Source organism: Littorina saxatilis, linkage group LG5 (genome assembly GCF_037325665.1).
Source record: "Littorina saxatilis isolate snail1 linkage group LG5, US_GU_Lsax_2.0, whole genome shotgun sequence".
NCBI lineage: Eukaryota > Metazoa > Mollusca > Gastropoda > Littorinimorpha > Littorinidae > Littorina > Littorina saxatilis.
This window is the reverse complement of record NC_090249.1, coordinates 41,063,036-41,084,950: the sequence shown is the minus strand read 5'-3', so window position 1 is coordinate 41,084,950 and position 21,915 is coordinate 41,063,036. Positions and strand designations below refer to the sequence as shown.

The following is a 21,915-nucleotide window of genomic DNA, read 5'->3' as shown; positions in this document are numbered from 1 at the left end:
GGTATTATCTCACTGCCAACCAGTGTTTTTTGTGTTTGTTTTTTTAAAGACTTCTATTGCCTCTAACAACCAGCACAGCTGTCTAAGAACAGGGCAGAACTGATCTTTCCATAGCCCTTCAGAATCTAATATTTCTAAATGTCTGACACATCAGCCTATCATTATAATATATATATATATATAGCAAGAAAAATGTTGCACTACCACGTCATTAGTAAGTGATCCTTTGCTTGCTTCCTGCAAGGTATTATTAGAGCTGTGTACAAGACCAGAACCGCGATCAATATCTGCTACGGACAACGTCATGATCAATGCAGCAAACTTGCTGGAAAAAAGGAGACGTTCACCGCTTTTACATGCCCTACCAAAATTTGGTACAAGCACAGCATAGAATCAGAAAGGCTGCCAACCCACACAGAATCAGCGCGATGCCTAAGTAGTGTGAACAAATTTTGTTCCTTGATTACTATGTGTTGCACCATAAAAAAAATAGCTCAGAACTATCATGCATACACAAAAACAAACACACACGTAATGTGACAAACTAACTCACTCTCTAATTCACTCTCTAATTCACACTCTCTCTCTCTCTCTCTGAATCTCTTCCCTTCTTTGTTTTTCTGTCTTCTTTCTTCTTGATGTTTTGTGTATGTAACGGTACATCTTAAAAATAACAAATACATTCTCTGTAATCATTTACAACACTAGAAAAAAACAATTATTTTCAGTTTCAAAACATAAACAATCCCAACTGTTACATATATATACATCTCTTTACACGTTTACTTTAACTGAAGAGAAAAAAGGTTCTCCACGATACATTTATTATTAATTTTAAAGAAAAAAAGGAGCATAGATTCTATGCTAAAAACAGACACAGCTCATAAAATATGTAATCTCAGTGTCATCATCTCCAAAGCAAGCTGTTACAATTACTCTTTGCAAAAAGCACGGTCACAACAAAAGCCACTTGAACAGAGAAGGGGAAATTTAGGCTGCAGTCAAAAGTCTGTTATTTATGTCTTTGCAGGTAGTCAATATATGAAAACACACTATAATGTAATAGGACTACAAAGTTATCCTTCCCTTCTCCCATTCCACCTGAAAGATCTTGCACACGTTAGCTGGTAAATTCAACCTAATAGAACAAAGAGTCTCAATATAAGTATACGTGTTTAATTTTGATCGTATTTTCTTCTCCAAGTTTTGCCATGAGGATAGGTACTAAGGAAGTGCTAGGTAAATATATATATATACACGTCTTATCACATCCCGGGGCGGGGATGTAGCTCAGTCGGTAGCACGCTGGATTTGTATCCAGTTGGCCGCTGTCAGCGTGAGTTCGTCCCCACGTTCGGCGAGAGATTTATTTCTCAGAGTCAACTTTGTGTGCAGACTCTCCTCGGTGTCCGAACACCCCCGTGTGTACACGCAAGCACAAGACCAAGTGCGCACAAAAAAGATCCTGTAATCCATGTCAGAGTTCGGTGGGTTATAGAAACACGAAAATACCCTGCATGCTTCCTCCGAAAACGGCGTATGGCTGCCTAAATATGGCGAGGTAAAAAACGGTCACACACGTAAAATTCCACTCGTGCAAAAAAAAACACGAGTGCACGTGGGAGTTTCAGCCCACGAACGCAGAAGAAGAAGAAGAAGATCACATCCCTACACCCTTATTTTGCAAATATTCTGTTCCATGAACCACACTGATCCTAAACACACACACACACACAAAACATCAGACCTATACCTTTTATATTTTTCACTCTTAATTTTTAACTTCAGTTTCAGAAACGTTTATACTTCCACTACCAGTCCTTAAAACAGTTTCACACACACACATGTACAGGCACAAACAGGGACTTACTTTTTGATGGCCACTTTTTCCCCCGTTTCATGGGTCACGCCAAGCAAGACACTGCCATAGGTGCCATCACCAAGCTGCTTCTGGATATTGTAGCGATTCATTGTGCTCAGATGAGTGTTTTGTTTTCAATTTTTAAAGTTCAAAGAGATCTGACACAGCAAGTGCGGTGTCATATATGTGTACAGTATGTTTGTCCCAGAAAAGTTCAAAAGATGCTGAAGTTGTCCCCTTGAGTTGTTGGTGCAAAGACTGCTTATTGTAGATTTCTTTGGGTCATCCTTACTGATTCTTCAATGCTTTCATTTTCTCCCTCTGCTGCTCAGTCTTCATGTTCATACTTTTCTGTTCCTGTGAAAGAGAATTAAAAACAACAGTCGATGAAAACAGCAAAGTACTTGAGAAATAAATGAAAACAACACTACATGTTATAACCTGAGAGAAATCAATGAGAACAACACTGCATAACAAGAAGGGCAAAGCCCATACGACTCACATGCTTTACACATTTTTCCTACCAAAATACATGTGACCTTGACCCAAGGTCAAGGTCATCCAAGGTCATGCAACACAAAGCTGTTAATTCAAGACATAGGAAGTACAATGGTGCTTATTGGCTCTTTCTACCATGAGATATGGTCACTTTTAGTGGTTCACTACCTTATTTTGGTCACATTTCATAAGGGTCAAAGTGACCTTGACCTTGATCATATGTGACCGAATGTGTCTCATGATGAAAGCATAACATGTGCCCCACATAATTTTTAAGTTTGAAACAGTTATCTTCCATAGTTCAGGGTCAAGGTCACTTCAAAATATGCATACAATCCAACTTTGAAGAGCTCCTGTGACCTTGACCTTGAAGCAAGGTAAACCAAACTGGTATCAAAAGATGGGGCTTACTTTGCCCTATATATCATATATAGGTGAGGTATTGAATCTCAAAAACTTCAGAGAAAATGGGAAAAATATGAAAAATAGCTGTTTTTTAGGCAACATTTATGGCCCCTGCGACCTTGACCTTGAAGCAAGGTCAAGATGCTATGTATGTTTTTTGGGGCCTTGTCATCATACACCATCTTACCAAATTTGGTACTGATAGACTGAATAGTGTCCAAGAAATATCCAACGTTAAAGTTTTCCGGACGGACGGACGGACGGACGGACGGACGACTCGGGTGAGTACATAGACTCACTTTTGCTTCGCATGTGAGTCAAAAATGATACCATGATAAATGAATCAAAAACCAGATTTTATAAGAACTCTCCTGAAAAAAACCATAAATGAAAACATGTCATGGCCTGAAAGATGGGGTTTTTTTTTTTTACTACAGTGGTACCTGCGATGTAAGGCTCCTCAAGTGAGAGGACATGTGCCTCCCACAAAAGGACATCTTTTGTTCCGGGTTTGTCTAGTGTTCTTGCATACCTGTCATAATTAAAAAGACCATCTGCAATGTAGGGACACTTTCCTTTCATCCCAGATACCACTGTAGATGAAAACATGTCACAGAAACAGGGACCTGTGAACTTAATTCAGAGCACCAAACCACAGAAGCGCTGTTTTAACAATAGAATATAATGGAAGGGCACTGGTTCTGTACAAAGTGCAATGCTTATTTCTTGAGATGGGTGTGACCACGAGCTTGAATATATGACATCAATTCAGCTTTTGTCATCCCGGATATTTTCATGTTACAAGTAGTGCAATTTTTCAGTACTGTGTTCTGCGGCGTTTGGACTGACCTGACGATCAAAAAGCATCAAAATGAATTGCTGTGAAGCAGCTGAATACGAAAAGAAAAGAAAGTGTTCAGAAGTATGTTTGGGTCTTTCAATACTTTGTGAATAACGAATTCTCCCTTAGAAGAAAAGGTTGTCTGCTGGTTGTCTGCTTTGACAGTAGGGAGATTTTACAGCTTACACGTAAAAATTCAGGTCACATTAGACAAGTTCGTTAATATTATTTTTTTCTTTGAATTACCATAGATGTATTCGTAACCATTTTTAGAGCTGTGCCTTGTCGGGTAACGATGGAAAACACCTTTGAATATAAAATCGCAAAGAAATTTTGGATTTGTTTGCTCCAGAACTCCAATGTTGACATGCTAACAAACAAAAACAAACAAAATTCTAGCGAAAAATACTGAAGCTGGCTGGAAGTGTCCATATTTTTGTATGGGTTTTGATGAACAACTAATACAGACCTGGGAACCCCTGGTTTGCACTTGGTGTATTCTTAGGCAAACTTGGCGTATTTTCAGAAAAATGAGCGTACTCCACACAGCATTTGAACATCCATGATTCAAACATGTTTCACATGTGTCAGTTGCACCGTTAAATAAGTTTAACAATACATTTAAAACAAATGTTTCTTTCAATGTTTACTGACAAAAACTGTAATCATGTGTCAAAATACTGGATCAGCTTCGGGATGAGCTTGTGCAGAAAAGTAGTCTAGGAATTTTTGTCGTCGTATTTTTTATTAACTGACCGTACTAGCTGCTCGTATTCTAGATACAATCAATGAATCATGCGTAAAAAATACGGCGAAATCATATGGGTTCCCGGGTCTGCTAATAATTTCCATAGCACTCCGGTCATGTTCTTTTTTCTGTCACACACAACGTTGACCATTATTTCTTGGGACATTATTTCTTGGGACGCAGCAGTATTAGGATAACATTAAAGGCTGCCATATTCGTAGCGTTATTAATTAATTCATATTGTTTACATGTGCCAATTAAGTAGATGTGCAACGCCAAGGCACTGCATACCCCAGCGAAAGACAAACCTCTCTCTCTCTCTCTCTCTCTCTCTCTCTCTCTCTCTCTCTCTCTCTCTCTCAAACACACACACACACACACACACACACACACACACACACACACACACACACACATACCTCAAGTTACACACACACAAGTACAAAAATACACACTCACTCACACGCACTCACTCACTCTCTAACACACACTTCATACACACACACACACACACACACACACACACACACACACACGCACACACACACACGAGTACAGACTCATGCACGCGCACACACACACACACACACTAACACTAACACATGTGCACAAAATGAACACACACACACACTCACACACACACACACCGCGCGAGAGAAAAAGACTACAGGGAGGCATGACGTCATGATGCATTAATTGACGTCAAAGACTTTTGACCGTGACGTAATCTTCTCACGCAAGCTTTATCCATAGTCTTGAACAACCACACACAAATAGACTTGGAAAGTACAGAATTTCTACCCGTCCAAAGCGGCCTTGGGTGGCGTTTGCTCAAAAAATGGGGGCGACTATTGCACCCACCGTATTTTTGTTAGTATGGTCCCAATTTTTGGTGAACTTCCATCTCCAACTGTAGCACGTAGCCGGGCACAAAGAATCCTTCTTTATCATGTATTATCGGTATGAAAATGCGTTCGTGGGATACCTCCAGCTTCGCTGGAATAATGTTATAAAACTGTACCTAAGGGGATATAATAACGATTGGCTGTAGCTTTCGAACACAGAAAAAATTATTTCAGTATTGCAAAGTGGTGTTGATAGTGTCAAATGTAAACAGAACAGTCTCAAACGCTATCTTTGGTTTACGAAACGTCACGAAGTGACGTCAACGGTCTAAAAATAGCCCAAGTCCTGGAGAACTGTTGCTAAACAATGCAATAAAGAATTAATTATTTCTCGTAATTGGTAAGGACTTCAAACCTAACACTTTGCAGGAAGCTTAATTTATACGTAACATCCCCGCAACGATGGGAAAAGCCCTGGAAGTAATTAAAATAATTAAATAGGACTATGTCAGCCTTTAACAGTGGCTCATCCATCGTCAGTGTACTTTACCATCTTTGCTAAATAGAACAAAATATGCTGACCAACTATGAATCTTCTATGACGCAGTCCAATACACACTTCAAGTCTAAACAAATATCCATCTGATCTTACCGCGAGATGATGTGAATGGGAAAATGCGGAACAATAACTCAAATCACAATAAATATACACAGCACACCCAGATAAGAGCATGCAGTTTTGCGGTTGACATTTGGCTTGCTTCTTGGCGGTGAACTCAAGATGAAACCATGGATATCATCATGATCGATACATTCTTCTGTGCCACTGTGGGCGCGTCCTCTGTTGTTAATCCTACTCTCCTACTCCTCGTGTGTACACGTTCTTTTTCCAGTTAATCCAATGGCTCAATCCTAAAACTCCCTTTTCAGATACAGTTAGACACCCATGAACAGTACAGTAAACAAGTATTCTTACCAATTACGCAATCAAAGACTTCTGCCGGTGAACCGCCTTTCCGGAATCGCGACCCCCTCTGGTATTTCATCAAAACAATGTGCATTGATCAAGGTCCGCCATATTTGCTGTTGCTATTTGAGAGGAGGTGTACCACGTGATCCAAGACTAGCAACCGAATTCTCTTCGGAACCATTCGGCTATTTCCGACAAGAGAGGCTATGCGCACTTCTCAGTACGTAATCCTACACAGGCACTTGACACGAGGTGGGGCCTCTGAGTTGCCTCAGTTGGATGTGATGTGGTCACGATGGCGGAGGCTCGACTCTACCAATAAAATGTCCATGTGTCATCCCTTCTCCCAACTGGGATAAGTATTAAATCTGATTAGTGAATCTTGGCCTCTTTTTGGCTTCCAGAAACTCGTATTATTTCATGTAGGTGGATTATTTTTTACGTCCATTTTTCTACTCATTGCTTTCCGGTAGACTGGTGATAGGGGTTGATGTGTGTGTGTGTGTGTGTGTGTGTGTGCGCGCGGGGGGTGTCCTTAGACTGTTTTTACATTTAGTCAAGTTTTGACTAAATGTTTTAACATCGAGGGGGAATCGAAACGAGGGTCGTGGTGTATGTGTGTGCGTGTGTGCGTGTGTGCGTGCGTGTAGAGCGATTCAGACCAAACTACTGGACCGATCTTTATGAAATTTGACATGAGAGTTCCTGGGTATGATATCCCCGAACGTTTTTTTCCTTTTTTTGATAAATGTCTTTGATGACGTCATATCCGGCTTTTCGTGAAAGTTGAGGCGGCACTGTCACGCTCTCATTTTTCAACCAAATTGGTTGAAATTTTGATCAAGTAGTCTTCGACGAAGCCCGGACTTCGGTATTGCATTTCAGCTTGGTGGCTTAAAAATTAATTAATGACTTTGGTCATTAAAAATCTGAAAATTGTAAAAAAAAATATTTTTTTCTAAAACGATCCAAATTTACGTTCATCTTATTCTCCATCATTTGCTGATTCCAAAAACATATAAATATGTTATATTCGGATTAAAAACAAGCTCTGAAAATTAAATATATAAAAATTATTATCAAAATTAAATTTTTCAAATCAATTTAAAAACACTTTCATCTTATTCCTTGTCGGTTCCTGATTCCAAAAACATATAGATATGATATGTTTCGATTAAAAACACGCTCAGAAAGTTAAAACAAAGAGAGGTACAGAAAAGCGTGCTATCCTTCTCAGCGCAAGTACTACCCCGCTCTTCCTGTCAATTTCACTGCCTATGCCGTGCGCGGTGGACTGACGATGCTACGAGTATACGGTCTTGCTGCGTTGCATTGCGTTCAGTTTCATTCTGTGAGTTCGACAGCTACTTGACTAAATGTTGTATTTTCGCCTTACGCGACTTGTTTCTTTCTATTTTTACATTTAGTCAAGTTTTGAGACGAGGGTCGTGGTGTATGTGTGAGTGTGTGCGTGTGTGTGTGTAGAGCGATTCAGAGTAAAACTACTGGACCGATCTTTATAAAATTTGACATGAGAGTTCCTGGGTATGATATCCCCGGATCTATTTTTCATTTTTTCGATAAATGTCTTTCATGACGTCATATCCGGCTTTTTGTAAAAGTTGAAGCGGCACTGTCACACCCTCATTTTTCAATCAAATTGATTGAAATTTTGGCCAAGCAATCTTCGACGAAGGCCGGACTTCGGTATTGCATTTCAGCTTGGTGGCTTAAAAATTAATTAATGACTTTGGTCATTAAAAATCTGAAAATTGTAAAAAAAAAAATTTTTATAAAACGATCCAAATTTACGTTCATCTTATTCTTCATCATTTTCTGATTCCAAAAACATATGATTCGTTGATGACACAACCATTTGTCGAGGGTAGCGTAGGCACCCGGTCTGCTCCCCGCCTAAAAAAGGCCAGTGCCGTTCCGTCTTCGAGGGACCGTCGTGGGTTTCATTTCGGAGTTTTCCTTCTCCTAGACGAGTTTCCTTCCATGGATGATGAGCCTCCTCTACCCTCGTTTTGAATTCAGAGTGGTCTTCTCTTAGGATAGCTGCCTGCCAGGGTTGACGAGCCTATCCTGCCCGGCTATTTGACCCATAGCTGGAGGTTGGTTCGTGGGCACCTGGGCGTTTCCACACACCGGTGGGCCCGCATGCCGCACGTCTAGGGGCCAACCTCCTCCGAGTCCTTGTAGCATTGTCCTAAAAAGGACAGACGGTGCTAGCCAGCGGTGAGGGCTGAAAGCGAGAAGTGACAAGCACAAGACACTTCGCCAACACACTAGACACGTCACACAACCGTTTGGCAGGCCAAAAACATATAAATATGTTATATTTGGATTAAAAACAAGCTCTGAAAATTAAAAAAATTAAAAATTATGATCAAAATTAAATTGTCGAAATCAATTTAAAAACACTTTCATCTTATTCCTTGTCGGTTCCTGATTCCAAAAACATATAGATATGATATGTTTGGATTAAAAACACGCTCAGAAAGTTAAAACGAAGAGAGGTACAGTAAAGCGTGCTATAAGAAGCACAGCGCAACCGCTACCACGCAAAACAGGCTCGTCACTTTCACTGCCTTTGGCGGCACTAGCGGCGGACTACGTTAAATTTCATTCTGTGAGTTCCACAGCTTGACTAAATGTAGTAGTTTCGCCTTACGCGACTTGTTATATAATGTCTTTGGTTGAGTCATATCCGGCTTTAAAAGAAAAGTTGAGGCGACACTGTTTCAAATTGAAACTAAACTTGTACTTATATACCCATTCGATCCCTCTTCTTTTTTGTCTTCTTATTTCTGTTGATGGAGACAGAGGGCTCTAAGTCACACCCAGCCCTCACAACGCAATGCATGCATGGACTCAGAAAATTATTTTATGAAACTTTTATCTTCGTTACTTTAACCCTTTCCGTCATCATGACGTCATCACTTTTTATATTTAGTCAAGTTTTGACTAAATATTTTAACATCGAGGGGGAATCGAAACGAGGGTCGTGGTGTATGTGCGTGTGTCTGTCTGTCTGTGTGTGTGTGTGTGTAGAGCGATTCAGACTAAACTACTGGACCGATCTTTATGAAATTTGACATGAGAGTTCCTGGGTATGAAATCCCCGAACGTTTTTTTCATTTTTTTGATAAATGTCTTTGATGACGTCATATCCGGCTTTTCGTGAAAGTTGAGGCGGCACTGTCACGCCCTCATTTTTCAACCAAATTGGTTGAAATTTTGGTCAAGTACTCTTCGACGAAGCCCGGGGTTCGGTATTGCATTTCAGCTTGGTGGCTTAAAAATTAATTAATGACTTTGGTCATTAAAAATCTGAAAATTGTAAAAAAAAATAAAAATTTATAAAACGATCCAAATTTACGTTTATCTTATTCTCCATCATTTGCTGATTCCAAAAACATATAAATATGTTATATTCGGATTACAAACAAGCTCTGAAAATTAAATATATAAAAATTATTATCAAATTTTTTTTTTCGAAATCAATTTAAAAACACTTTCATCTTATTCCTTGTCGGTTCCTGATTCCAAAAATATATAGATATGATATGTTTGGATTAAAAACACGCTCAGAAAGTTAAAATGAAGAGAGGTACAGAAAAGCGTGCTATGCAGCATAGCGTAACCACTACCCCGCTCTTCTTGTCAATTTCACTGCCAATGCTGTGAGCGGTGGACCACGAGTATACGGTCTTGCTGCGTTGCATTGCTTTCAGTTTCATTCTGTGAGTTCGACAGCTACTTGACTAAATATTGTATTTTCGCCTTACGCGACTTTTTATCAGTTCTTTGGTGTATCATCACATTCATGTCCCTAATAGTCTAGCCGTAACCTGTGAGGACGTTAAGCGCACTTGTTCAGTTCATTGGGGTGCATATTCAGTTTCAATCAAACTGATCGAACATTGGGTCAAATTGTATTTCTTAGGCCCAGTCCAGGCTGTATAGTAAGATTGCTTTTTGAAAGCTTAAAAACAATTGTTTCATTAATTTGATAATCAAATGTTTGCTTGAAGATGGAATTGCAATACCAGACACACAGTGATTCTATTGTATTTTCCAGTGGTTCCTGAATCCAAGAATAAATAGACATGTAAGTTGTGTAAGAGTTGATATTGTGCTCAAAAAGAACGTACATCCGTTTTATCTAGGCTCCTATGTACACAATACGGCCGATCGAAACAGTGCCGTCTCGGTCGACGGGTTTCGGTCAGCCAGAACTCAGTCTACATGACTGAATTTAGCACATGTGGTTGTTTAGGCCAACAGATTGTTTGGATGTCGCATGTCTTAATATTACTTTACTGAAGTGATTTATTTCCTCTTTTTCAACGATCTTTACCTAGGCCGATAACGCTTGTTTGTTTCCACTAGTTAAAGTGTTATTTTCGCCTTGAAAATCGTCTGCACCCCCCTCTTCAGCAGTCGTGCACGGTAAGCCAAGTTGGTGTAATCAGTCACGGGCATTGACTGATTAAAGATGAGTTAATGGAAGACAAGTCTGCCCCCAAGCTGAGTCTGCATTTAGTAGTGTTTGTGTTAAAAAGAAAAATATGAACACAATCCCTCCCAGAACTGAATGCATCATAACAGAACACTTTCGAATTGCAGAAAATTGCATCATCGTGCAGTAAAAATCATCATCCCCGGGGGACATAATTATGTATCAACGGAATAACACAAATGACGATGTTGTTGATTTTTTATGGAAAAACTGTAATCGAGTCGTTACAATGCATGCACTCTTTCAAAATAGGCTTCCAAACTTTCCTCGTAGGCCTACTAAGCCATTATTCTGCACAACTAATACGGATTCCGACCTCCAACTCTGCGCTTTATTGTCAATGAAACTACACAAGCTGTTCAGTTGCCTTCCTAGTTCTGGGACATCTCTCTGAAACTCTCTTCACGTGACGATCATCTCTACCGGGTGTTTTTTTATCATCATATTTTCTCCAAAATCTCTTAATTGCTGTGGGTTGACTGTGAAAGCCACCGGTAATCAAGCAAAACCGAATAATAATACTGGCTTACAAGCATCCCCTTTTCTTTTCTCACGGTTATTAAAGAATAGTTTTTGGGTAAAAAGGGCAACATCACAACTGCAAATCACACCAAACGATTGATTGTTGCAAAATTGAAAGATAACAAATTTGGACGGAACTGCCCAAGGCAAAGAAAGAAGAAGAAAGAAACGAAAGTGAACAGTCGCACGGCAACTCAACTCAACGGCAAAGATGCCCGCACTTGCTAGTGCACATACGTATACGACTATTACACGACACCACTCTAAACTGCAACAGTTCCTGTTGCGAGAGTTGTCTTCCTTGATGAATGCATGTCTTCAACGCTGATGAAACTTTCAGTTATGTTTGTCATTATTTCATTCCTATTTCAAATGCCGCCACACACATTATGACGCGACAAGGTAGTTGAACAACCTAGGACTGATGTAATATCAAAGCAGTTCCGCTTGAAAAAAGCTTATAAAGCGATGTGACCCGAACACAGTTGACTATTTAAAAGCGAGATGTAGCGTCTGCTACACACAGCAGCTGATATCGCTGATATGCTATTAGCCTATTTCACGTGGTCAAGGACTTCCCACTTTCCAGTCGACCTGGATATCACATAAAACCGATTGTTATTCAGGAAACGTCTGGCAAAGTTGCATACAGCTAAACGTTAAAATCGAACATCTCGGGAAGAAAAGAATCTTGGCAGCATGAAGCTTGTAAATTGTGTCCTTTCACAAGGACGATATTTTCCTAAGTTGAACTCCTCCTTACTTCTCTTGCTCAAGCCCTCGTCAAAGTCTCTCGTTCGGTCTTCTGCGTTAAATCGAACCTGTGAAAAACGTTTAGCGCAGTTATCAGGTCGGAATGTATCACTTTACAATGCATCAAAACAGGGTTTGTCGGAATCTGCTTTCTCTGGGTGCCTTGAAAAAGTTGGTGTTGACAGCCTGTTGGGAAAGTCAGGCTCTGGCCATCGGCTTTTGACACTAACAGGAAGGAGTGAGGCAACTCATCATCATGTGTTGACAAGCAGGGTGAACAGAAGTATAGACCTTCAAGCAGGGTTACCACATGGACAGCTGAGAGGATTCCGCACCACGCCACAACACCATGTCCCACCTGTGTTCTGGATTTTGATCAAGCCTGTTGCCAAACTGGGAGCCATTTTATCTGGAAGGTATTTTTAGCATTCAGGATGTTATTTTTTGGAATTCATATCTAGATTCACATTAGTGTAGAATGAGCCACTTGACGCAGAAAGTAATTTTAGCTCACTAAAAATGTAAAGGCTAGCAGTCACTGGTATGTCTCGGCTAGAGCTGGGCTGTGTATTGGAGGCCATGAGCCATACTGTTTCAATCAGTCCAGTAAAACAGCATGGATACATATATACAAAATAAATATACACGGGATTGCAAATGCTTCACTTACTCTGAAAGGTTTGAAAGAAGTTGGCGGGGAAGTCCATCTGATTATAAATGTGCATTTGAATTGTTTTATTTACAGTTTTTTTATTTTTTGTGTTTAAAAAACATTCTATGTAGTTTACATACATAGCTTGAAGATAAAATTTGGTACTTACTTTCTGTGTCTATTAGGTCAGCAAGAAAATGGTGGCAAGCGATGCCAAACGAGGGGCGACAGAAATTCTGGACCCGAGTACGTCAGAAGTGGTACTACATTGTCTTGGCAGCAGCAGGCCTAAGTGGAGCTGGTTTTGTGTACTACAAATCTCACATTGAAGAAACCCCTCTCACTGGTCGACAGCGCTTCATTGCAGTTACGCATGAACAGTTCATGAAGATCGCCCAGGCAGAAGCTGATGGTGTAAGTAAAAGAGTGTGGTGTTGGTCTGTTTTTGGTTGTCCTATTCTAAATGTAAGGTAACATGGTGGGAGGGGAACTTTAAGCCTTAAAAAAACTGGGGGGGGGGGGGGGGGGTCTCCTTGTACATTGGGGGAGGGGGGGTGTGTGTGTTTCTTTGTGGCTGTTATGTTTTTGTGAACATTTTATGAATTACATTTTTTCCTGTCTGATTTGTTATAGTTTCATCAAATTTAAACAAGACATTTGAGCCTTTTCTCTTAAATTGTTGTTGCTACGTATAGTATGTTTGCAGGAATGTTCACAGTCAGTTTTCTGTTTTCCTTTTTTCTGTATATATTGCATAAACATTTTTTTCTCTCAGTATCTTCAGACCTATGAAGAGAAGATTCTGTCGCCAAAGCATCCCTACTATCAACGAGTGCAGGGAGTAGGGGACCGACTAGTTGCCTCCAACCCCAAGATGGCGGAACTGTTGGGAGCAACATCATGGAAATACTACATCATTGATGATCCTTCTGTCGTTAACGCGTTTGTACTACCGGTGAGTACAGTAAACTCTTCAAACTTGGATCGCATCGCTAATTGTAGAAAAAAGTTTTTGTTCTGCTTAATTTGCTGTTGATGTAGTTAAGTATGCAGCTGTACAAACAACTTGCTACATCCTTGCAGCTTATTTTCATGTAGTTTCGTAGTCATGTAGGTCACACATTTTTATTTTATCATACAAGACAAAGAATCCAAGTGCAACTGGATGGAAACGAGTGAAAATTTCGAAGAAATAGATTAACATGAAGCTGATGAAGTATTTGCCTAATCACCATAATATTCATGAATGCATTGTGTACGTAAAGCATGGATACAGTCGAGTGCGCAAGATAAGGCACCAAAAAAAAAGTTGTGTGTTTCTGGTCACTCGACCATACCTAGTTTTTTCCCGCCCCTAGACTTTTTTAATTGCATTTGTAAAAAAAAAAGCAAAAAAAAGCGTCAAAACGAAAGTAACAGACGGCAGACGACACAAGGGGGATAACCCCGCATCCCTTTTGTCTCATTTGTTTTGTAATGTGTTGTCTTTCTCTTTGTATAGTAAGTCCAGTCTCTTTGCGTCACTGTATAGTTACATGTATTTTCTACCCTGACCACACACACACACACACAAAAATCCCTACCTACCTACCCTATTATTTGTAGCCATGTTACCAGAAACATACAACTTTTTGTGTGTGGCCTAAACATTAAAAATGTTTGTCAAACTTGACACTGTCTTCAATAATTATTTCCGCTTGGAGATTTCTGTAAACATTTTATTCGTTTTATAGTTTTACTTTTTTAAATTGTTATATTTAATTATCTTTACAGACGGGGCAGGTGTTTGTCTTCACAGGGATCATGGACTTTGCTCAAAACGAAGACCAACTTGCCATCATCATTGCCCATGAAATGGCACATGCTCTTCTGAACCATGGGGTAGGTGATGGATTAAATGTAGTTCCTTTCACCATTGCTTTTCATATTGTGATGAAACTGCTGCTTGCTTACTTCATTAAGGGTATCCATGTCCAGTTCTTTTTTAAGTGCTTCATACTTGATTTGTTATACCTCTCATGGACTGAAGACCTGCTCAATTTGAATCCTATATACAGTGGAGTCCGGGTACAACGAATCTCAAGGGAGATACATTTTAGTTCGTTATATCAGTAATTCGCTGTAGAGTTTTCAACCCTAAATGGCCTCAAGACAAGTTTTCCCAATCACCTTCAAATGATCGTCCCATCGATCTTTCCTTGGAGAGTACAATCTCTGCATGTTTTCAACAGCTTCATAATATAATCCAAAGAGAGAGGCAAACTAACAGCGGGAGGTGCATGAAAAGCGTCAGTTTTCACGATAAAACTTTGACTCGCTCATTCACGGGACATAACTGCACTCCGGACTGTCCACAGTGTTGAGCAATTTAGGAGACTTCACTGCCTGAGGAGAGTATTGATTCAAACGAACGCGTGGTTCTATATCGCGTCACTCGGTCACGGATCGGAGAAAACAAAAAAACAGTTCCAGATTTCGAAACCATGTTTGTCAGCCATTGTTTTTAGCAAGACAGACCACATGTGCACGAGCTTCGCTGACGTACATCGCAAAATGTCATGACGTCACCACAACTTTCGGTTTTGGTTCGATCTGTTCCGTGCACCTCCCGCTGTTAGTTTGTTCAGAGTTCGCTCATCACGCGATGTGCACTTGTGTTTGTGTATTTTTGTCTTTGGAGACAATTATTGACATCAGTTCGTTGTAGCCTTGTGACTTTTAGAGACAAAACGGCTCTGGGGCGATGAAAACGTGTTTGTTAAAAGAGGGGTTCGTTATGCAAACAGACCTGTTTACCCTTACGATTTTGGCGTAATTTATTACGATTTTCTGAAAAAAATACGCCATTCCGCTATCCGTGTCAAGACTACGATTTTCAAAAAACAAAAAAAAATGTAAAGAAAAAAAAAATTATTTTTATTTTTTTATTTTTTATCTATTCACATGTTTGGCATTGTTTTTTTCAATGGCAAAATGGGGTGAAAAAGCACAGGACTGACCAGAGATCATGTCTGTCTGATGAGACGCTGGAGAGCCTTATTCTAGTGGTGAAGTCTCGCCCTCACTCATTCGGCAAGCGCAAGTACAGTAGAGAAGCGCTTGACACACTGAAAAAGGCCTACTACGAGCAAAAGAAAAAGAATCAGTGATGCATGTGCTTTTGATGTGATCTTCTTTGAAATTATGATGACTACAAAAACTGACTGATGTGTGAATGATGGATATTTGTGCATGATTGCGTTTCGCAGACACAGTTGTCATGTGCGTTGTAATTGGCGACGAATGCTGGATGATTACTATTTTTGTGCCAGGATTACTATTTTTGGGGCTGAGCATTACTCCAAAACACTTATGGGGGTAAACAGGTCTGTGCAAATGAGTTCAAAAGGTTCGATGTAGCCGGAAAGTAACAAGTAAGAAATAGAAGGCTGTCTGCCGGGAAATCAATGGCAGTTTGTTAAAAGAGGGATTTCGTTATACCCAGGTTCGTTATAGCTGGACTCCACTGTATATAGGTTGGAAGAGCAGAAAATCTCTAACTAAACAAGCTGTTACATTTAGGCTCTGAAAGCAACTTCTCACATGACATAATTCTTCCTTTTGACAAAAAAAGATTGGATAGAATTAAAGTTGATGTTATTTGTTTTTGTTTTATTTGAAGGATGGTGTGTTAACGAAAGGATATCCTTTGCTTTGCTTGCTAGATTGAGCAGGTGAGCTACGTTCAGTTGATCGACTTCCTGATCATCACCACCATGGCAGCCATCTGGTGCGTCATGCCCACTGACGGCATCTCCTTCATCACACAGTGGTTCTACGGCAAGTTCATCAATGTCAGTAGTAGTCTCAATATTCTGGTTATTTCTCATACCAAGAAACAAATACAACTCAAAACAATGTACATGACAACCAGCAGCTCCATCTAATGTTAATGCTGTGGAACTTGTTGCGATCAAAGGGATACCATTCAGACCAACCAAAGGTGTCCTCACATTTTAGGTGTCTTCTCTGTTGCATGTTTGTGCAAGTAGCAAAACAGACAAATCATTTCTTTTATGTTTTATTTTTTCTTGCCATCCTCAGTAATGATAATTTCTTTGCGATATTATGTTTATGACCCAGAAAACTTTTGTTTTCTTTGTCATCTGTTGTGATAACAGTTAGTTAAGAGCGTTTCCTTATCTGGGTGACCCGGCCCTTGCATCATCCAAACTGTGGTGCACAAAAGGTGTTTGTGATATTAGCTCTGCAAAATGTGATTAATCACTACAGTAGGCTTGTCTATGTAATCTCCAACCCAAGCTTTAGCATACAATAGTCCAGTGGAACGGACTCCCTGACGCCATTGTCAGACTGTCTACTCCCGAGGCATTCACATCTGCAATCGGGAAGCAGTGGGCCCAGACCGGGAACTAGCGAACCCGTGCCTGGTTTTTAACAGTTTAAAAAAAGTTTTTAACCCTGTCAATAACAGGCCATATAAATTATGTAGGCCTAATGACTTAGTATGCGATGCAAACACCACCCGTCACGAAATAGCCGAAGTCAGCTCCTGTGACGTACCCCCCACGAACACCATCTAGTGGGGAATCCAGATCCAGACAATGACATTAATTAATTCTGTGTGCGCGTGCAATTTTAATACTACTTGTTATAGTGACAGAATGTGGATGTGTTGCAGATCATGTTGCACATGCCCTACAGTCGCATGCTGGAAAAAGAAGCTGACAAAGTGGGCCTTCAGTTAGCCGCTAAGGTAACTTATACAGATTGCTTGTTTTTCAAATGTTTTAAGATTCTCTGATATTTTCTCAAGATTTATTTTTGTTTAAACTTTCTGGAGAGAGAGAGAGAGAGAGAGAGAGAGAGAGAGAGAGAGAGAGAGAGAGAGAGAGAGAGAGAGAGAGAGAGAGAGAGAGAGAGAGAGAGAGAGAGAGAGAGAGAGAGAGAGAGAGAGAGAGAGAGAGAGAGAGAGAGAGAGAGAGAGAGAGTGTATTACTGTAGTACCAAAGTCAAGACAGCTGCTTTCGAGTAACATTTTATGTACAAATGATGATGTATTGAACACCTTTTTTCATAATATATATGACAAGCACATGGAAAGAAAAACAAACAGGCAGACACACATACACACACTGAAAAAATTCTTATATGCTTGATTGATCACTATGTGTGTATTTATACTCGCAAATCCTGTGCCATACATTTACTTTACTATATATATGCAGACACAAAGAACCTGTCTCCTGGCACCTGAGGGAATTAAAATACTAAAATATAAATAGTAAAACTTCCATCCTCGAGAGTGAAAATCGTGTTCATTTTAGTAGAGGATGAAAGTCATTTGTTTATTTTAATGCTATTTATTCCATCAGGAGACTGCACGACTACACATATAACTGTTACTTACTGATGTTGTGTATGGTTATAGCACTTACCTCCCTTCGCTTCTCGGATCTTGTGATTAGTGCTTTGCCTGACTTGGTTATGATCGTCTGCAGGCATGTTACGATGTGAGAGAGGCCACCGTATTCTGGGCACGAATGGGTCTCAACGAAGACATCACGGAAGATGACAAAATTCCAGAGTGGTTGTCAACACACCCCTCGCACAAGAAACGTGTGGATTTCTTTGACCACTTGGTCCCACAGGTAAATCTCTAGCTTTTCTTTTCTCTTTTCAAAATTAGCTTTTTTTTTCTCTCTTTTCAACATTAGCTTTTCTTTTCTTTCTTTTCAACATTCGGTACTGGTCAGTGAGATCTGTCACAGTATCATATTTTCGGGACTACAAGGCGCTTTGATGTAAGAGGTGCAACCCCCACTTTTAAGGTTAAAATAAGAAAAATCCACACAATAGGCGCTTCCAGTGTATTGGCCTTAAGTCAAAGGAAGAATACAGTGTTGGGAAATGTTTGCTCCCCATGTGTGATGAGATCAAAGCCACAGCACTGTAATAGCTGGTTGGTCTTGTGACCTAGGGTTAATGACCCATACTTTTTAGCCGAGACCACCTGCCTGCCCTAGTTTACAGATGCTGATCTTCTGACCCCGTCACAATGACCGAGTTTTCAACTATGAGAAGTAGTCCTCGCCTTTGAGAAAACTGGCGTTGAACAATCCTCAAAAGAGAAAAATCAATTAATCAGTTGCTTAATAATAACTCGGCATCCTTATTAATTCAATGAACTTCAAGAAAACACATCAGGTTGTTCATTCCTTTTGCAGGGTGAATTTGGAATTCTCTGAAACACTCTCATACATTTGTGAACGTTTCTCCAACCCTTTTCCGTTGTCTTAGGCTGTGCAGATTCGAGAGGAAGCCAAGTGTCCACTTCTGCCCACCACAGACCCACGTGAGACAATAAAAGAACTTTCCTCGTTAGTGGACAACCACCAGACTGCCAAGAAAACTGGACAGAATCTCAGCAGGGTGCAGGTTCGTGGACCCTTTGCTCCAAAAGCGTCTTGATCACGATGTGAGGTAGTCTCGCTTTGATATGGCATTGGTCCAATACTATCTGTGATTGTTACTGTATTTTTGAGAAAATGCATTGATTTTGTTTTAGAAGTGTACTTTTTTTTTTAAATGGTTCCAGATTAGACCAAGTTGTACAGCTGAATAACCTATATAATACTTCTGAAAAAAAGGTTTTCATGGTTTTTTGTTTTCTCATTCTGATTTCTTTGCAATTTCCTAAGCAGAGAAATTAAACTACTTGTAAACTTAATTTCACTACATGTATTGGTATCTTGGTTTTGTGTTTTGGGGGAGAAAAGGCAGACATCAAAGCCATTGTAAAACAGAGTAAAAATTAAGGATGCATTTTCTAACTGTTTCATATTCTGTAATGTACACCAAGTGCCTCAACCATTGATAGCCAACTTGCACAATACCCCGCTTGGATAGCTCTCCGCTTGGATAGCTCTCCGGTGTGATAGATAAGGAAGGTTCACTTTCCTGCGGGCTAATTTTTTCCTCTCAAGAGTAATCGTTCCTTCCATATACTACAATGGCTAACGAACTATGCAATTACCAAAGTTGCAAAAGTACCTCAAAGAAAGAAAAATACAAGATTCAGGATACAACAAATCGCAGCTGATACAGTTATTGAACAGACAACGGAGTACCGGGATGGCACGTAATTGTGACGTCGAAGAGAATTCAGCTCTCGCTTCACAAGCGCTGGCGCTCTCTGGCTTGTGTAAACAAAAAACCTTGAACGCCTTTCCTTTGTGTACCATGCTTGGCAATTGGGTACTTTTAACAAACTTTAGGATTATTGTTGCGGCTATCATTGCTGCAGCACACTGCTGCGTAGTGCAAATTCACCATTTTCAAGACGAAGTGTCTGCACTGAGACGCAACCTCTCGCAGAGCTCTGAAAACATTCCTGCAGATTGAGGCAGATCTCGCAAGGCCACACAAGATAACGCGGATTTATTGCATGATTTCGTGGATGGCGCCAGATAGGGCAAGTCGCCTATTCTCCAGGTACATGTTCCGCTGAATGTCTTAATACACAGTATTGTGAGAGACCTTTACCATGTGAATAAAAATGAATTTGAGGTCATTTGGTTTGTTTTATAATCACATTGCATGTATTCAATTAGCGCTCTGTCACATTGCATGTATTCAATTAGCGCTCTGTCAGAGTCTTTGATAATGAAGCATTATTTTTTTACCTGTATATTATTTACTAGATGAATACCCGCTTCGCCGGGTAGCCGGCTTCGCCGGGAAGAAGTAGAGCCGAATACCCGGCTTTGCCGGCGCACGAAGGAAGGGAGATAAACGCGCAAAACACTGGAGAAGATAAGGAGCGTTGTGGACAGTGACCTTCTAAAAATAGTAACGGGAATATGGATTGAGCGTTGTGGACAGTGACCTTCTAAAAATAGTAACGGGAATATGGATTGACGCCACACGAAGGAAGGGAGATAAACGCAAAACACTGGAGAAGATAAGGAAGAGTTACTGGGAATGGATGAACAGAAAAACCAAAATCGGTTCAGCGCTGAGAGCACGTGTTGAAAATTCTCATCGACCAGGTTGTGTCCGGGGTCTACCTGAATATGCCCACCAAATTTGAAGCAGATCCATCGAGAACTTTGACCGTGCATCGCGAACACACACACACACACACACACACACACACACACACACACAGAGACAGACACAAGTCGTATATATATATATATATAGATGGAGTTGAAGCTTTTTTATAAAATGTTGCAGCATTATACGTTTATCAAACATATTAGTGTAGCTAGTACCTCAATTTTGTTTTTTAAATTGGCATTTTCCTCTGGGCATTGAAGCAACAATGTAGTCTCGGCAACGAGATAGTTAGCACTTACACAATGCCACTGCTGTCCATTTTATACCTAAATTCACAAAGATGTCACATGGGTTAAATTGAAAGCAAACGTTTTCACCGAAAAGCATAATTATGACAAAATGTTCGAGCCATAAAAGGCTACATAACGAGCAGCAGGTCTCTCACCTATGATAAAACTATCCATCATGATCAAGGTCTTTAGCTTTATACTGTGAGAGAACAACATGTAGTTAAATCTTCACCATACTTCTTTGCACCCCTACTGAAGCATGTGAATTGACTTGTGACATGCGCAATGTGGTTTTAGACGCGTTGCCAAGGCTTCTACTCAATCATGCTATGAAGAGGAATGTGTGATATTGATCGTGTAAGATTTCACAAGCTTAATTTTTGTTACAGTGCAAAAATAGTGCCACAAATTTTATCGATAGCTTTAAAATGCATGCACATTCAAAGGTATGGACAATTTCATGACCGACACCTGTTAATGAAAATACTGATAGCTTGAGAGAATGTTAGTTTTGACTCTATGTAGGAAAGTTTCTGTTGGTTATTATTGATTATGTGCATGTAATCACTGTTTATCGAGATTTAAAGTTTTGATGAAGGTGGTTTAAAATTATGTCTTTAACAGAACAGATTTTATTGTACAATGTTAAAAATGGTTGAAATATATTTTCAGATGCACAGCTAATAATGTGATCTTACATTTTAATCAAAAGAAAAACTGTGATTAAACGTGATTTGTCTCATATTGTGCTGTGTCCCATTCTTGATATTACAGGGGTGGTGCTGGGTATGTGTTTGTTTTTCAAGTTTTCATATCGAATTACAGTAGTGACATTTAGGTGTCATAAGATCAAACTGACCCGGTAATTAATGCACTGAAAGCTGTTTGACCCACTACTGTGAACAGGGTGGGACTCTCTCCTGATGAACAAAGAGGAAATC

At 39.9% G+C, this 21,915-nt stretch overlaps 2 protein-coding genes across 7 annotated transcripts in view; one reads left to right on the top strand and one right to left on the bottom strand.

The window, feature by feature from the left end:
- The window catches only part of LOC138967133 (serine/threonine-protein kinase ICK-like), a 29,180-nt gene extending 22,879 nt beyond the window's left edge, over window positions 1-6,301 (bottom strand). For all 6 annotated transcript variants that reach the window (XM_070339625.1, XM_070339626.1, XM_070339628.1 and 3 more), the window contains exons 1-2: window positions 6,175-6,301; window positions 1,871-2,218 (exon numbers count right to left, since the gene is read on the bottom strand). In XM_070339625.1, the coding sequence (XP_070195726.1) occupies window positions 1,871-1,971 (101 nt within the window). In that variant the 5' untranslated portion in view covers window positions 1,972-2,218; window positions 6,175-6,301. The remainder of the gene's footprint in view (window positions 1-1,870; window positions 2,219-6,174) is intronic.
- Window positions 6,302-11,439: 5,138 nt separating this feature from the next.
- On the top strand, window positions 11,440-21,718 carry LOC138967131 (metalloendopeptidase OMA1, mitochondrial-like). Its single transcript, XM_070339621.1, has 8 exons — window positions 11,440-12,387; window positions 12,809-13,037; window positions 13,399-13,578; window positions 14,397-14,504; window positions 16,328-16,456; window positions 17,305-17,379; window positions 18,125-18,274; window positions 18,924-21,718. The coding sequence occupies exons 1-8, from the start codon at window positions 11,918-11,920 to the stop codon at window positions 19,092-19,094; spliced, it is 1,512 nt and encodes a 503-aa protein (XP_070195722.1). The 5' UTR covers window positions 11,440-11,917; the 3' UTR covers window positions 19,095-21,718.
- Window positions 21,719-21,915: the final 197 nt, after the last annotated feature.

What these genes read in the sequence shown, in the direction of transcription:
- LOC138967131 (XM_070339621.1), top strand. Translation starts at nt 11,918, where the DNA reads ATGAAGCTTGTAAATTGTGTCCTTTCACAAGGACGATATTTTCCTAAG. An exon ending in GCCTTCAGTTAGCCGCTAAG is followed by an intron (nt 17,380 to 18,124) that starts GTAACTTATACA and finishes GATCGTCTGCAG; the next exon opens with GCATGTTACGATGTGAGAGA. An exon ending in TTGACCACTTGGTCCCACAG is followed by an intron (nt 18,275 to 18,923) that starts GTAAATCTCTAG and finishes CCGTTGTCTTAG; the next exon opens with GCTGTGCAGATTCGAGAGGA.